Genomic DNA, 16,695 nt, shown 5'->3' with positions numbered 1-16,695 from the left:
CGAGACGAATCTAATGAGCCTAATTAGGGCGTGATTAGACACCAAATTGCTACAATAATGCTACAGTAAATAAGCTCTAATGATAGATTAATTAGGCTAATTAGATTCGTCTCGTAGTTTACAGACGAGATCTGTAATTAGTTTTGTGATTAGTCTACATTTAATACTTCAAATATTGAAAATTCTCTTCCAAAAACGCAAAAATGCAAAATGAACTAAACACACTCTTCCCTGCAGAAACATGCTTCAGTTTCAGGCCCTACCTGGTTGTCCTGGCAGAACAAATACACTGAATCCTACGATACGATTCCGTACTACTCCATAACAAGTGCACATTCATTCTGCCCCTTGTCGTTAAGATAGGTTATTTTCATATGTAAATTCAGAAACTTAACAAAATGAACCGATGCACACGGAGATTGTGCTGGTTCGGTTGCTGAAGATTTAGGTGCAGATGCAGAGTATCCCCTTTCATGTGTCGTCGATGTGAAGCCAGATGCGCTTGGCAAATTGCCATGTGAATTTGTACGAAATATCCTTTTTTTCCCCTGCAAATCTTAAAAGTATGTGAAGCATGGTGGTTAAGAATATGCCAACAGAATCACGTATTAAGAATGCAGTGCCATATGCAGAGTACATGCGTATCTCATGAACCAAGTAAACAAAAGAGGGTTCTTTTTCTTTCTGATTCCTATTTCCTGACTGAAACAGTAGATGCCCTGCATTTCCAAATGGTTAGAGCAGCATTTTTTTTACTACACTTGTGAACTACTCCCTTCAGTCACAAATAATTGACGTTTTGACTGATATCCAGTCAAACTTTTAAACCTTTTTTTTTCGACGAACAAACTTTTAAAACTTGATTATCTATAGATTTTAAAACATGTAGTTTGGGGGCGTAGAAATCATGTACTAGCAGATTTGAATCCTCCCTCGAACGCCATGAAAACTCACCTCGAAGATTGAAAACTAAATAGTTGATGATGCTCCTGCATTAAGCTGCTAATCTACCACCTGCACTCTGTAGCGAGGTGCAGACTTGGATACTAAGCAAAGTAAGGAACCTGAAGGGTGATAGTTTCTTAGATTCAGTTTCTTGTATTGTTCATCTTCTGGTTTCAGTTTGTGAAGAAAAAAACGCAGCTAAGAATTGAATGAGTTGTGACAGAAATCATCAGGAACTGCACGGCCAAAGTTTTTTTTAGTTTGTCTTACATTAGATTAGATCCTTGTGGATCAAGAAAAAAGAAATCCTTCATCTCCTCCCATCGTTGTACAAATTGCAGATCTAATCGGTGCAACGCAACCTCTTCTCCTTTCTTCAGAAAAAAAACAAGAAGAAAGAAAGAACCAACCCAAGAAAGGAGAGAGGAAAAAAAAAGAAGCAAGAACAGAGGACCAGAGCAGGCGAGAGGCCTTCATTCACGGCGTCATCTGCAGAGGATCTCCGTCTCGGAGGAGCAGGAGCAGTCGCACATGGCGGCGGCGGCGTCCTTCTTCCTTCCTTGCACGAGGCGGAGGATGCCCTCGAAGACCTCGACGTCGCAGGGGATCCGGAGCGCGCCCTCGTGCCGGAACCCGAACTCCTCCTCGGCCTCCCGGAGCAGCTCCGCGAACGCCCAGTGGCCCAGGTATTCGGTGGGGATGACGAACCGCCGCATCTCGTAGCCGACGTACACCGCGAAGGAGCCCCTCGGCACGCTGCTCCGGCCGCCCTTGCCGCTGCCGGACGCCGACGGCGTGACCGTGGCCAGCTTCTTCCACTTCTTGAGAAGCTGCTGCAGCCGCACGATGTCCCGGATCTTGTTGCTCGCCCGGCCACCCTGCTGCTGCTGGACCTGCTGGTACTCCTCCATTGCCGGCGCGTAATGAGCAGAGCGAGCAGGTGGCTGCTGATTGCTCGATGCGTTCTTGCTCCGGTAGGGGTGAGGGTGAAGGACGGAGGGCGAGAATATATAGCAGGAGATTGGAGGAGGGATTGCCTCTGGGTGTGAGCCGCAGTAGCCTGCTCGTGACTTCTGAGCCTCTTCACGTTAGTTTATGTGTTCAAATCCATGGAGGTTGTTTTAATGATTAGTTTTCGGTAAGGGAGCCCTACTCTTTTTATTCACAAAATTATTTGATCTGGGTACATTTTCCCCCCTTTTAAGCTCATTATTTGCCATTCATTTTAGAATCGTGCAGTATGATTTTCAAAACTTTTTAATAGTATCTGGAAAACAAAATTTACTACGAGTATAAACTGAAGCATTTACATATCTCAAACGCTAGTGTGTGCATTTTTGGCATCAAAATTATTCTGATGCGGTGTAAAACTCTCCATTTTCCTGCTTTCATTTGCCATTTACTGGCTTTGGCAACTATTTCTTTTAGGACAATTACGGCGGGCAAGAAGCCAGCCTGAACAAATTAATGATATGCTGGAAAGTTGCATACAAACAATTTGCAAAAAGGCGTTGGCAACTGTCGCCAAAAATTGTGGCATATTGTTGAATATCCCTATCTAGAAGATACGGTTATAGCAATTAAAAATGCAAAAGTGCCAAGCCACAGCCCACAGTATATGTACTTGTTCTGCACCCACTTCAGTCGGTAGGTCGGATTGATCAGTGACTTCACCGTAATGGTACTGAACTTGCATGGTCAATTAGTCCATGTTGTGATATGGTCGCTTGAACAACCAACTTGGTCACCTCTCCTAGATCTGCTGGTTGTGATGTCACTGATGTGAAAATTGTGAATACGTGTTGAGAGCTTCCCCCCTTGATTTCAGTGATGTTATGGGTCACCGGTGAAGCTGAAGCTTACTAAAATGTACTCCGCTGCTGTTCTTGACACGCTGAATTCTTCACCAGCTTCTTCCAGCTCATGCTGTAGTATCCACGCCGGCTGTTAGGTGAAAGGATCACTGAATTCTACACTGATAGTCAAACTGCATCTGCTAATAGTGCAAACATTCTAGATCAGAATGCCACAAACTATGTCCATCAGTTTTGGAATTGAAGTTTTGAACCATTACCTGTGCTTCATTTTTCAAAAAAAAAAAGACAGAACACATCATTTGCCCCTAATGAGCGCTAGGGCATATAGTACATGATTCTCAATTCCGAAACACCTCGCTCTACGCCAGAAATTTGAGACTGATCTATACGTACGGCCGGTACGGAGATGAAAAATTATGACTTTGGGTTCAGAGAATCATTTGCCTTACGAGTATCCAACTAAGTGCAGTGCAGCAACGCCAAAACAAACTGCCGAGGCAAGATGAAAACAACGGGAGCGAAAACAAACAAACCGCTCGATCAGGGGATTCTGAAACAGGTGGCCTTCACTCTGCACAAACGCAAACAAAAGAGACCCCCAACTTGCCATCTGGATGCATCCGCAGATGGGTACGTATAAAAAGTCCATCTTACTTTTGCTCTGACTGCATTTCTTTATCTTCCTCATCTACTTCAAGGCTGGGAGAACATGCATGGCAGGCTGATGAGGCCAAGAGGGGGTTATAGGAGCTAGGGGAGTGCACGCCTGCATCTGCATGTGAGGAGGTTATTCACATGCATTGTGTCATCATGAAGCTTTACTCCTAAGCCATGAAAAAGAATAAGTGTTATCATTAAGATGCCTCTAATGCATATGAGTAACACTTCTGATTCTAGTAGCAGACTTCATTCCCTTTTCTATATATATATATATATATATATATACTTTGAAAAGAGGAAGATAAAAGGCAAGGGGCGTATTGCATAATTGAAGAAAATGGATTATTGATGAAGCGCAAAAACAACTAATGCAAGATTTCTTAATAGTGTTAGACTTGTATTTTCCATGATATTATTCCAGATCATGTGAATGCTTACTAGACCATTTCGTGAAGATTACAAGTGCAGTCCAAGTAGACGATTGGGTTCCTTTCCTTTCCTCCACCACGCATATGCTAATCATGAGCCAGAGGACCCAAATAGGCAATTGCCAGCACCCAAACAAAGCAAGCCAATTAGTTTATCTTGAACCACCATGTGCATGATGATTTCAGTCGTCCTGAAACCATTGGTATACAATGCAATGCAATTGCAAGCAGATGGGCAGATCATGCATGGATTGGATCAATTGCTCATGCATGAATGCGAGATAGATGCAGGTTGCATCCAGTACTGGCTTTATTAGATAGCAGTATAGCACAATTATATTAGCCAGCCGCGTTGACATTCTACCTAATCTTCATGTGTTTCTCTGCACTTTCCCGACGTGTGCTCTGTTCACACATTTGATAGCAGTTAGTAGGGTGGATCATCAGAGTCTAATTTGGCAGTCTTGACCATTGTAATGTTTATTAGCTTATTGGCTCCTGAATAAAACCAACTAATAACTGTATGATCTGATAATGGCCGGAACCCAAAACAATCTGCACAAAAGCAGCCGTTATATCTTCTCCTTCTTTCCTTTGTTTGTTTTTTTTTTCTTTTCTTTTTGTTTGCTGTTAGGCACAGACAGCAGCTATGTAACCGAACCTTCGCTAATCAAATCTCGACCGGTCAACAGAAACCTAAACAACAGGAACTAAATAAATTCTCCAGAAGAACTAATCATCGTCGTTCAAGCAAGCTCGAACTCGATCTACTCGCTCCCCAATAAGTCAAATGACGCATCATAATTTTACTCTCTAGATAGATCGGCGTACGGGGGGATTGTTGTCGTACGATCAACGGGAGAGATTCCTCTATTTCGTTCTTCTCGCCGCCCGAATACCGAGGCAGATCACGAGCGAGCCCTGATTTCTTAATCTCTCTGACGACCGATCTGGCGCCTTCACTTGTTTAGCCTGATGATTTTTAAGTTGGCGGGCAACCTGATTATTAAGAGTGCACGCACGCACGCATGTGAAGCGATCATGGAGTTTAGTGATGGACCTCCATCATCGTCAAATGGCTGCTCTCTCGTGGTCGTCGTGGACGCATAGTAATATAATATATATAGTACTGTGCGTACAATCTTTATGCATGTTTGGCATATTTCTGCTCCGATCCCTTATTTCTGTATGTTTGTGTATGATGTACGGCAGAGGGCATCGATAGCTTTTGATTTGTCTGATCTTGAGGGCTAATCTTAAACAAGAGTCAATAAGTGTACTTACTGATGAAGTCAGTCAGGATCTCTCAGGACCACTGTATAAATCTACGTTGTGCTTATATATATATATATATATATATATATATATATATATATATATATATATATATATATATATATATATATATATGGTAATACTAATCTACACCTTAGTTGTAGTATTTATTCTACACCCAGCAGTCAAATTACTGACCGAAGTGACCAGAAATTACTGAACCAATGCAAGTAAAGTTGCCGAATTACTGAATCACATTCAGTAAAATGGTGTTCGGTAATCGCACGTAGTAGTTATTACTAAAATTTGTTCAGTAATTAGTTGGGTGTGTAGCTACACCTAGTGTATATAATAGCACGTGGACATATACAGCAGCTGTGTTCAGAGCAAGTATTATAACATTCGAGTAGCCGGCGAAATCCTACATAGAGGAAGAGGAGTGAGAATAGATGAGAATGGAGCAGACGGTTCGAAACACGCCGGTTTCCAGCGGGCGACTATGGAGCCTGCTGCTCCTATTGGTCTATCGTGCTGATGAGCAATGAATAAAAAAGAAGAACAGTAATGACATGGCGCTGCTATCCGCGGGCGGGGCAGCATGCGAAATCTATCAGCCCTGCTCTCAGTACGTAATCGCGCACTGCAGCCGTGCCGTGTTCGTTGCCACAGTACAGATCGATATGTAGTAGTAGTATCTTCAGATGTGAACGAGCGAGAGGCATCCTCGATCGCCGTTGCCGTCGTCGTCTAGCCCTGCGTGCGTGTGCCTTCACGGGACTGCAGATAAGCCGCTACGTCCACTAGCTACGGCCGTTAGTTGAGAGCTTTACCTGACATGCACGGCGCGGCGCTAGCGAACTAGGTTTTTTTTTATAGCTAGGATTCAGCAGACAGCAGCAGTGTGCTGAATCTGATGCGCCTAACGGCGCGGGTCTGCCTTGATTCGTCCGGCGATCGATGGACCGCGGGCGTCAGTCGGCAGAGGGAGCAGGGGACCATCATGCAGTGCAGTACTGCAACTCGAGATTTTGGACGCGTCTTCAGATCGATCATCGTCAGGACCGATCGCGAGGAGTAAAGTGTGTGTGTGTGTCGTCGATCCTTCTGCAGGTGGTCAGTACTGTTCAGCTGCAGCTAGAGCTTATGGACTCGTGACACGTAGTAAGTATCGTGGTATGTAACTCCTCTGGATCCGGGACACGTATGTGCAGACTGTGCGTAGGTAGCCGCCTACAGTACACTGTGGGTGAACGGCGACCATTCCTGCAGGCTGCAGACGGAGACATATAGAAAAACTAGTTGAATACCCCGCGCGTTGCTGCGGAATTTGTAGACAAAAATGTTGAAGTTGAGTGTATTGAAAATATGGAGATATGAAGTTGTAGTCAATTTTAGCATTGGAGATATATGGCATGGTTGTATATAAGATATGCTTAAATACTAAAATTGAAGTACATATAAAAAATTCAAGTTGATGAAACTGATAAAAAGATGAATCGTAATTGGTATGGTAAGATCGCTTTAATTTTATTCTAGGAGAAAATGGAAAAAGTCTGTATTATTTTGTGAAGTGATTCGACTTTGTATCGACTCTTTGGCTAAGCGAAATTTATGCAAATATTTTTTTTAAATGAAATGTGAGGAATGCAGTTGTGTGTGAAATGTTGATAATTAGAAATATAGTTGTACAAATATAGTTGTATCAAACAGTAAAATATTAAGAAGGAACCAAACATAGTATCAATATCAGAACATAATGAATGAATGTGTAACATTGAAGAGAAGAGACCTGGAACAATCCTTCACGGTGCTCTTCCTGCATGCCACAGTGATGCAAGACAAAATTTAAGAGTAGCAAAACAGCTGGGAAAGGCAAGGAGCTACCAGAACCGAATGGAATAATGGAGTCGAGAGTGTGTGTAATGCTACGATGGCTTCAACTAAGCAAAATATACAGAGCATTGGGTTCTACAGATCATGAGAAGTGGAATGGGTGGTGGTGGTAGTGTATTGTTAGATAGAGAGACTTAAGGAAATGACAGCTTGGATGATCAAGTTACAAACATGAGAGAAATGAGAGACATAGTAAGGTGGATGAAGGAGTGCTTCTTCCATTGTTGGTGGCTCAATGGGGATTGAGAGAAATATAAATTAACATTTTCTAGTGGGATGCATCAATCTTAGAAGACATAAATACAATAGGAGACTAATTATTTTTCTTTTTGTTAACGTTTCCTAGTGGGATGCATCAATTTTAGAAGACAGAAATACCATAGGAGACTAATTGTTTTTCTTTTTGAAACAAATGTGGATTTATTTATTAATATTAGATAGACTAATATTTAATTGATAAATGAAAATAATGTTCAGGAGACAATAATAAAAGAAAATAAAGAGAGGGGATTTAACATGTGTATGTTGCATAGAGTAATATTTAATTGACAAATAAAAAATTTGGCTATTGGGCTTCTTCTTTATTTATACTTTTGATGAACCGCAACATATTGAAAAACATGACTGAGAGAAATAGAAATTATGACATTTAGTGGGTAGATGACATAGCAACATGGCACTTAGTGGATTGATGACGTGGCAGCACGAGGATTGAGAGAAATACAATTATGACACTTAGTGGGTTGCCTCTATATAGAATATATAGATGGAGAGGACGATATGCTACTGTACTTCAGAATCACTTCTTCAGAACGCTAGCTAGCTAGCTCCTACAACGACGACATCAAAGATTGTGTGCGTGTGTGTATTTGCTTTGCTTGGAAGCGTTCATTGCACAACTGTCACAACCGTTAAGTTCCTTGGTTGCTCATCATCGCGGATGCTTGCCATGCAGGACGTGCCTTCTGTATGGATGCGATGCAAGTGGGTCAATGCCGTTAGTTGCATTGCACATGGGGCCTCCAAATGATTTGCAGCATCTCGTCATCGATCAATACATTGATCCGGCTGGCTCTCACTCTCTGATGATTCCCTCCTCTTAGTTTGAGTTGCTAGCAGCTGAAAAATAATAATAATAAAGAATAGTAGTACTATAATGCTTGGCACTGTACTGCTGGAGATGCATGGCACAGTGCATGGCGCCATCTGACTAACTGGCGACCCAAGGTCCTGGGCTGAAGAGCTGAAGCTGCACGACGGAGCCACATGCAAGGGCCCGTAATTAACAAAAAAAAAAACATCGGCATGCATCGCCCGGTCGGCGGCCCAGATCTGGCGACGCTGTCAGCTGCGTGCACAGAGAGCAGCTAGCTAGGTCGCCTCGCCTGCTGGTGAGTGGTGACCACGCACGGGTGCACGTGCAGCGCCATGCATGCAGAGCGTGCCGGCCGGCACAAGTCGTACCCTGCTGCCAATTTTACCATCACTGCATCTGTTTCGACCATGCATGCATATACATACCAAATAATATAAGTTATATATTCAAATTTCGACCATGCATGGTAGGTACGTACGTGTACGTGCGTAGTCAATATTGTACGTGTACGTGCGTAGTCAATATTGTACGTACGTGTATATGGGAGCGTACGTGTACATGCGGTACGGGAGCCGATGGGCGCTACGTTTCTTATTGTGGGAACGTGAGTACATTTTCATCTCAATACTGTTAAAATTACTTTTAAACAACGTACCATATTCCACGTTTCATGTTCCAAGATTCATAGATCTGGGAACTTTTGTGAGTATGGGCGTGCCACGCCAAGTGTGCTCCGATCTTTCTGAATAATGCACATACGTAGACGTAGCAAGTCTAGTACTCTTCGGTCCTAAGTTCGTTCATCTTTTGGAGACGTGGTAAACATTACTACTTGTCCTCTCTAGATAAACTTGAACCCGATTTGAAGATACGATGGAGCTAGGGATCGAGAGCAGAGGAACTGCCAGACTTTGTCTACAGGAAGGTCCCCCACTGTTATCTTATTAATTAGCTTTTAGTTCATATCTAAACACATGAACATATATAATTCCCAACTACCGACTGTCAGCTAGCCGTCTCTTGCAGTAAGTGTATATGAACATCCTGGTAGCCAGTGGCGGAGCCAGGAATCACGGCAGGAGGGGCTGCTTCCCCTTCTTCCTCCTCTAGCCCCTTCCCTCCTTCTTCTTCCTTCTCAAATTTGTAGGAGGGGCTTAGGGGGGCTTCATGGAGATTACAGCGGTAGGGGGGCTTGAGCCCCTCCCGCCCCACCGCTGCCTCCGCCGCTGCAGGTAGCTGTCTTCACCCTGCTAATAATAATCACAAAGGTTTCCATTAGCTAGCTCTAGTTGATCCAATTAACAGCACCATTTTCGGTGTGATGAGTCTTATTGGAGTCGTTGTAGTATGAAGTAGCCTGGAGACCGGTAAATAAAATTAAGGAATTTGGAAAATGGTAACTAATTAATGGTAACTCGAATTGATAGCGTACTAGCATGCTCATCATCATCGTCATCTTCACGAGGCAGACACTAGCTAGCACAGCTAATCTAGTAGACTAGTACTGGTGGTAGATGCTTGCTTCTTCCGATCCATGGCCAGCCGACGGCCGTTACGCTTACGCGGGCGCACGCAGTTTTAGGTGAAGAGGACAGCCGACTAGTTGATGATATCGCTACGGCCAGGGGCCCAGCAACGCACGGCCCTGCTTGCGAGTGGGCCATATATGGCCCGTGGAGGCCCGGCTGTGGCGTCGGGCTTCCACCTCGCTCCTCCTATCGCAAAAACAGGAGGTCCACTGGTTGCTTGTAGCCCGCGTGCATGCATCGCCTGATTGGGCTGGCAGGAGGCCGAACCTAGCTCCCGTGTGCAGCCGTACGGACCGGGCCAGATTCGCGGACAACGTAAGAATCAGCTGTTTTTTTTTACGGTAAGGATGTTATTAAAATAAATTAGATTAAGATTTACAAATGTAAAATAAAACCATTAAAACAAAACTCTATAAGCTAAACATTATAAAATCACTTGCTTTTTCTGATATTATTTCATACGACATGATACAATATACAGGTAAGCCAAACACCTTCTCTTCTCAACCAAATCGTACACGTACAGACAATCAAACTAGAATTTGCAAGCACTTAACATGGCTCACGGGAGTTGATGCAAGCTAAGCTAGCATTACACAAGCAACCGATCAGGGCCTGTTCGGATCAGCATAAGGATGGCAACGGGTCGGGTTTGGGTTGGGTGGAGTGTCTGGGCACCCAAAACCGAAACCCGAATTTAAAATCCAAACTCGACCCGAAGACCGATTCGGATCAAAATCCATCCCCGAAACCGAAACCCGCGGATACCGAAACCCACTTTTTATGACAATATAGTAAGAGAAATAAGTACTTCTTATAAACATATACAAGATATATATAATATTTATATGTATAAACAAGAGGCAATACTAAATAATTTTCTAAGTCAACTTAAAATAAATTTAGTAGTCTAAGTAAACAAATTTATTGCTTATATACTATAAAATATGAGTTTTTACTTCAAACAGTTATCCATTGGGTATACACGGGTGAAAATCCAAACCCGAAATCGAACCCGATAAGTTTCGGGGCCCCGAACTCGAAAACCATAGGTGAAAAATCATCCCCAAACCCAAACCCGCTAGACCCGAAACCCGCGGATATAGAGGCGCGCGAGTCACAGTTCACGCAAGGCTTCTTTCTTCTGATTCTGGATATCCGACCCGAAACTGAACCATTGTCATCTCTAGATCAGCAGTGGCTGGTTGGCGGCTGATAGGAGGCCAATGGCTTCAGGACCAGCCGTTCGGCTGGGTTGAGCAGCAGCTCGGCCAGCCCAGCCTTTCTAGCCCATCCGAACGGGCTGAAGGTTGTTATTGAGTCCGCGGAGAAATTCAGCTTGCTCCGTCCATAAAAAAAAATGCAACTCTCTTTTTTCGAAGAGTCAAATAATTTTAAGTTAATTAAATTTATATAAAATAGTACTAACATTTATGGTACAAGATAAGTATTATTAGGTTAACTATGAAATATATTTTTATATACTAAATCTATTTAGGATACGAATGTTTATAATTTGTTATAAATTTGATTAAATTTAAAATTATTTGACTTCTCGGTAAGCAAGCGAGAGTTGCATTCTTATCTGCGGACGGAGGGAGTTGCATTCTTATCAGCCGCCGTAGGCTCGAGATGCGATGCGAGCTGTAACTTGCCCGCAATGGCGACGCGTCGTGCCTGCCACTGCCATGGTTGGCAAGGAACCCAGGGAGGATTCGTGTCCATGGGCGCCCCTGCGCTTGTCCCTCGGAGCATGGCGTCGACCACAGGCAGCAACGTACTCCCCCTCGGTTCCTTCCTGGCCATGAATCTGATCCGAGCGTGCTCCGAAGCTACCTGTCGACCGCAGCGGCCGCGATCGCTTTCGGAGGTCGCGATCGACACGAGACGGATTCAAAGGCACGTCGACCGATCGATCTGATGCCAAATGCAGAGGATCTACCTCGCATGCCTCGATCCGGTACCAATTGGAGTGCCGAGAACGATCGCTCCATCAATTCCCCGAACCCCCGCTTGTTCTTCGCGTACATGGAGACGATCCTACGAGTTCCGGCCTCTACAAAATGTACACAGCCAAATGATCTAGACCAATCAGTTCTTTGCGTCCATGGAGATGCTCCTGCGGCATCTTTCCAGCAGCCTCGCTATCACTGGATAGCTTTTCAGTTACTGGTGGATGGGGTTCGCCTGCATCCTGCATCAACAGTCAGGCAGGTGAGGCCTCCTGCCCTTTACACTTGCCTGTTCCGGCAGTAGCTGCCCTCGGCGCCATGGCAGGCGGTTGGGCAGAGAGCTGCCACGCACGCACGCAGAAAGGTTCTTGACGATTCTCCCCCAGTCTTCTCTGCACCAGTTTCGCGCGTGTTCAACAAACATCTGCATCGATCTCGCTCGCAGCATGCGCTGCAGGCATGCCATTAAGTTCTGAAAGCTGTCTAGTCTCTCTTGCAGGCAGGTTAAGCTTGCACTGTTGCACACACATGTCCTCCTCCACACCACTAATCTCTTTAGCCAATGGGCTTTTTACTGAAACAGTTGCATTTCCAAATGATGATCACTGCTCGATCTGTCGTCAAAGTTGTATATATACTACACACACCCATTGAGAGATCACTTGTCACTTGTACTAGATTCCAATTTCCATGGTACCTGTAGTTCCCCTCTGAACCAAGACAAAGACATCAAAGTTCAGAGAGCTATATAGGTCAGGCAGTGCCGAGCTGCTGACTGCCCTCTCCGTCTCCACACCTCCAATGCCAATCAGAGTGCATGTCTTCGTCAGCTCTGCCACACACGTCGTCAGTTCGTCGGTGTCCGTCTGCCGGCTCGTCGCCTTCCACCTCAGCCCGCTTCTGCTTCACCTGTCCTACTTCCTCGCCATTGATGTGCTCGGCTTCCTTGCCCTGGCGCTCCTCAAGCCAAGCAGCCCCGGGTACCGCCCTCGGTACGTCGACTTGTTCTTCATGTCGACGTCTGCGGCCACGGTCACCGGACTAGCCACCGTCAAGATGGAGGACCTCTCCAGCTCGCACATCGTTGTCCTCACCCTCCTCATGCTCTTGGGCAGCGAGATGTTCGTCTCCTTGCTCGGGCTCCTCCTTGAGTCGCGCAAGCGAAGATGGCATGATCCTGATCATGGCAGCAGCAGGGTAAGATCGTCGGCCGTCACCGTTTGCGACGAGTCGAATCTCGAAGAGGCGAATCAGCCGCCTGCTCCGTCGTCTGCAAGCTCTGACGATCGCAAGGAGAGATGCCTCACAAGCTTAGCGGTTGTGCTCTTGGTCTACATGGCCACGATCCTCGCCGTCGGCTCTCTGCTGGTGTTCGTGTACGTCGCCACCGTCCCGAGCGCACGGGATGTGCTGGCGAGGAAGGGCATCAACGCCGCGCTCTTCTCGGCGTCGGTCACCGTGTCGTCCTTCACCAACGGCGGGCTGCTCCCGACCAACGAGAGCATGGCGGTGTTCGCGGCGAACCGGGGCCTCCTGCTCCTGCTCGTCGGCCAGATCCTCGCCGGCAACACGCTGCTCCCGGTGTTCCTCAGGCTGGCGATATGGTCCACGAGAGGGCTAGCGAGGGCGTTCACCGGTAGGCATGGGTCCGAAGGGCTCGAGTCTATGGCGAAGGACGCCGTGGCGGCGGGCTTCGTCCACCTGCTGCTGCCTGGATTGCAGACGGTGTTCCTCGCCGTCACGGTCGTCGCTGTGGCCGCCGCGGCGGTGACGCTCTTCTGTTGCCTGAACTGGGACTCCGAGGTGTTCGACGGGCTCACCGCCGGCGAGAAGATCACCAACGCGCTGTTCATGGCGGTGAACGCGCGGCAGGCCGGGGAGAACTCCGTCGACTGCTCGCTCGTCGCGCCGGCGGTGCTCGTGCTGTTCCTCTCCATGATGTCTGCCTCTCGCTCCTTCTCCCCACACGACTGCGATCTTGTGTTCAGGCAGACACGGCAACCGATCGGTGACAAAATTTTGCGAACACTTTTCAGGTGCATCCCGGCCACGGCGACATTCTTCTCCGTACACGACGGCGGCGTCGCGGTTGTCGACGAAGGAAGCGGCGGAGAACCGGAACCCAATAAGCATGGGGCGGCAAAGAAGAGAAGATCATTGTCAGTGAACAACATGTTCCTGACACCACTAGCCTGCGTCGCTGCAGTGACGATGCTCGTCTGCGTCACGGAGAGGCGGTCGCTCTCCGGCGACCCTCTCAACTTCTCCACGTTCAACATGATCTTCGAGGTGCTCAGGTGAGGTGCAGCAGGATCACAAATTCCATCAGAAACTTCTGAAACTGCTCCTCGCTTCCTATCATGCATTTTCCATGGCTGGCACTGACCACTGATCGAGATGTGGTTTTCTGGATGCAGTGCCTATGGGAACTTGGGGCTGTCCACTGGCTACAGCTGCTCGAGGCTGCTGCGGCCGGAGGAGGCGAGCGCCTGCCATGACAAGCCGTACAGCTTCTCCGGGTGGTGGAGCGACCAGGGGAAGCTGGTCCTCGTTCTCCTCATGCTCTACGGGAGGCTCAAAGGTTTCGACAAAAAGCATCGCAGGAGCTGATCAAAGCCAGTGCCCTGAGTGTGGGTGATCCGGGGGTCGAATTTGAAACTCCAGCTGCAAGGCATCAATCCTAGCTACACATGCTTGCGAAAAATCCATGGACGCAAGGGATCAAAACGCGACATTCAGAGTTAAAAGTGAGCAGAACATAACAAAGATAAATAGGGGAAAAATTTCAGATTAAGTTTTCATATATGAATCGATGTTTTTGTAGAGTACGTGTTAGATATATATATATATATATATATATATATATATTTGTTTTTGTATAATAAAAAACATACTAGTAGATGATACGGAGTAGTATACATTAAGTTCTGGGTAGTATACAGTTAGTGTAAAATTGTCCTTGTGTTGTTTCCTTATTATAGTGTTGGGCTAAGTGTCAAACAGCCTAAGGCCCGTTAGTCCTCGTTCCGGCCCACCTACCTTCATGGGCTCTTCCAGCTCCAGAACGGGCCCACGAAACCACTACATAAGCCCGCCACCCGGCTAGGGTTTTCTCCCCACCAGCCTCCCAAGCCTCCGCCTCCCCACTGCCTCCTCCGCCGCCGCGCGCCGCAGACGACCAGCGACCCGCAGGCATGGGCGTGTACACCTTCGTGTGCCGCAACACCGGCGGCGAGTGGACGGCCAAGCAGCACTCCGGCGAGATCGAGGCCTCCGCCGCCACCCCCTACGAGTTGCAGCGCCGCCTCGTCGCCGCCGCCTCCGCGGCCGACTCCGCGTCCGGCGTCCAGTCCTCCTTCTCCATGGTCTCCCCCAGCTCTGCCGTCTTCCAGGTCTGGTCACGCGTCTCAGCCCACCCTACCCCCCGGATCCAACTCTCTAGTAGAATATTGATTCGAATTGTATCGGTAGTTTATGACCTGGACTTGCTACGGTGCGGTTGTATCGCAGTTTCTCGTTGCATTCGATGAATAGGCTTCGAACTGGATGCTTGTGTACTAACTGCTGGCGTACCTGTTGCTAGATTTGTTACTCTGTCAGTTTTCTCGTTGGTGGAGAATAAGCGTGTTTGTGCTCTGCAGAGACATTGGAGAGACTGGAGTTCTGTTTTCAAGTAGTAATTATTTCATAACCAGTGACGTTCTTCCGGATCTATATATATAGGAGTTGGGACAGTTCTTGATCTACTAGTGTCATGTGTTCACCAGAAAATCATGTGCTGAATGCTTGTAGCTATATTTCTAGTTGGTTATATATACTTCAGAATTATAACAGTTTGATGTTAATAAAGGTATTGCGTTTGTTCCTGTACAATGTTAGAAAGGCTGTCTTCTGCTTTAATTTGCAGGCAGCATGGCTTGCCTTCTGCTTATTTGTCATTAACCTGTCACTTGATCATATAAAAAATTGGACCATTCAACTTTGTAATGTTATAGTGATAAATAATTCTATATCTCCAATACTGGATATGTCTTTTGCATGAGTCCTAACCTTGAGACCTAGTGCTACAATGTTTGCCATTGTTTGTGTGTTCTGATGGTCTTTTGAATCTAATACAGGTGATTGTTGGTGCCGTCGGTGGCGGCGCGATGATCAGTGGAGGTGCTGCTGTTGGTGGTGCGGCTGCCTCAGGTGGTGGTGCGGCTGAGGCCCCCAAGGAGGAGAAGAAGGAAGAGGAGAAGGAAGAGAGCGACGATGACATGGGTTTCTCCCTGTTCGACTAGATTATTTAGCTCCCATAAGTGGTGGTTTGGTCCTATTGCGGTACTTAATTTTGCTGTCTTGTTGCCACGAGCCAGTGGCTTGTGAACCTGTAAACTCTGTTAAATTGGTACAAGCGACCCGGAGTTCCCAGTTCATGTGAGGATTTGGCTATGTTGTTTAGAATCAAATATCTTCCTGTGCTCTTGTTCTTGTGATTTCTATGGTTCATAATTTTCAGTGCTGTGATTTCTATGATCTTTTGATATATCTCTTGTGGTGGGTTAGCACAGTTTTACCTGATTGTCCAGACTGGGCTACCAGCTTGAGTGAGGAGCTAATGCATCATCTAGCGCTGGTTGCCCGTGGCTTCACCATCGAAGTGATCCGAAGCGATCATTCTCAAAATGGATATTTTCTTTTTCATTTTTGATCTTGCTAGAAAGCATAGAGATTAAGTACAGATAATGGAACACCTGGTCCGGAATCGAAAGTGTCAACTCACAAGTTTTTGCTGGTTGGTCAATTTTTGACGTATCCCAGAAATAGATAAGCTTTCGCTGAGATGAATACCAATCAATCAGGAAGTTTTTGCTGGTTGGTCAATTTTCGACATATCCCAGAAATAGATAAGCTTTCGCTGAGATGAATACCAATCAATCAGGTTGTCTTCCTATGCTTGATCTCTTTGCTATCCCTGACATGGAACCGGATCCTCTGCAGTACTCACCGTTGTAGCATGCGATCCCATCCATCCATTCCAGATCGGACGGCTCTCGCCCCTTTCACCTGAAAGTACTGCAGCGGATCTCAATCCCCCTGACATCAGCCTCCATGGCT

The 16,695-nt window shown here is 46.3% G+C and overlaps 3 protein-coding genes across 3 annotated transcripts; 2 read left to right on the top strand and 1 right to left on the bottom strand.

Moving 5' to 3' along the window:
• Window positions 1-1,174: 1,174 nt before the first annotated feature.
• Window positions 1,175-1,979, bottom strand: LOC120670319 (auxin-induced protein X10A-like). Its single transcript, XM_039950406.1, has one exon. It carries the CDS (start codon window positions 1,854-1,856, stop codon window positions 1,431-1,433), a length of 426 nt encoding a protein of 141 aa, XP_039806340.1. The 5' UTR covers window positions 1,857-1,979; the 3' UTR covers window positions 1,175-1,430.
• A 10,170-nt stretch (window positions 1,980-12,149) lies between these two features.
• LOC120668695 (probable cation transporter HKT9) lies at window positions 12,150-14,519 on the top strand. Its single transcript, XM_039948448.1, has 3 exons — window positions 12,150-13,535; window positions 13,632-13,892; window positions 14,013-14,519. The coding sequence occupies exons 1-3, from the start codon at window positions 12,397-12,399 to the stop codon at window positions 14,203-14,205; spliced, it is 1,593 nt and encodes a 530-aa protein (XP_039804382.1). The 5' UTR covers window positions 12,150-12,396; the 3' UTR covers window positions 14,206-14,519.
• Window positions 14,520-14,691: 172 nt separating this feature from the next.
• On the top strand, window positions 14,692-16,108 carry LOC120668696 (60S acidic ribosomal protein P3). Its single transcript, XM_039948449.1, has 2 exons — window positions 14,692-14,987; window positions 15,714-16,108. The coding sequence occupies exons 1-2, from the start codon at window positions 14,790-14,792 to the stop codon at window positions 15,876-15,878; spliced, it is 363 nt and encodes a 120-aa protein (XP_039804383.1). The 5' UTR covers window positions 14,692-14,789; the 3' UTR covers window positions 15,879-16,108.
• Window positions 16,109-16,695: the final 587 nt, after the last annotated feature.

This window comes from Panicum virgatum, chromosome 4N (genome assembly GCF_016808335.1).
Source record: "Panicum virgatum strain AP13 chromosome 4N, P.virgatum_v5, whole genome shotgun sequence".
NCBI classification, from domain to species: Eukaryota; Viridiplantae; Streptophyta; class Magnoliopsida; order Poales; family Poaceae; genus Panicum; species Panicum virgatum.
This window is presented reverse-complemented; position numbering and strand designations above follow the sequence as displayed.

Bases quoted from the DNA above. Each gene is read 5' to 3' on its own strand.
- LOC120670319 (XM_039950406.1), bottom strand. From the start codon at position 1,856: ATGGAGGAGTACCAGCAGGTCCAGCAGCAGCAGGGTGGCCGGGCGAGC.
- LOC120668696 (XM_039948449.1), top strand. From the start codon at position 14,790: ATGGGCGTGTACACCTTCGTGTGCCGCAACACCGGCGGCGAGTGGACG. The intron at 14,988-15,713 runs GTCTGGTCACGC...AATCTAATACAG, and splicing joins CCAGCTCTGCCGTCTTCCAG to GTGATTGTTGGTGCCGTCGG.
- LOC120668695 (XM_039948448.1), top strand. From the start codon at position 12,397: ATGCCAATCAGAGTGCATGTCTTCGTCAGCTCTGCCACACACGTCGTC. The intron at 13,536-13,631 runs GTCTGCCTCTCG...AACACTTTTCAG, and splicing joins GTGCTGTTCCTCTCCATGAT to GTGCATCCCGGCCACGGCGA. The intron at 13,893-14,012 runs GTGAGGTGCAGC...TTCTGGATGCAG, and splicing joins ATGATCTTCGAGGTGCTCAG to TGCCTATGGGAACTTGGGGC.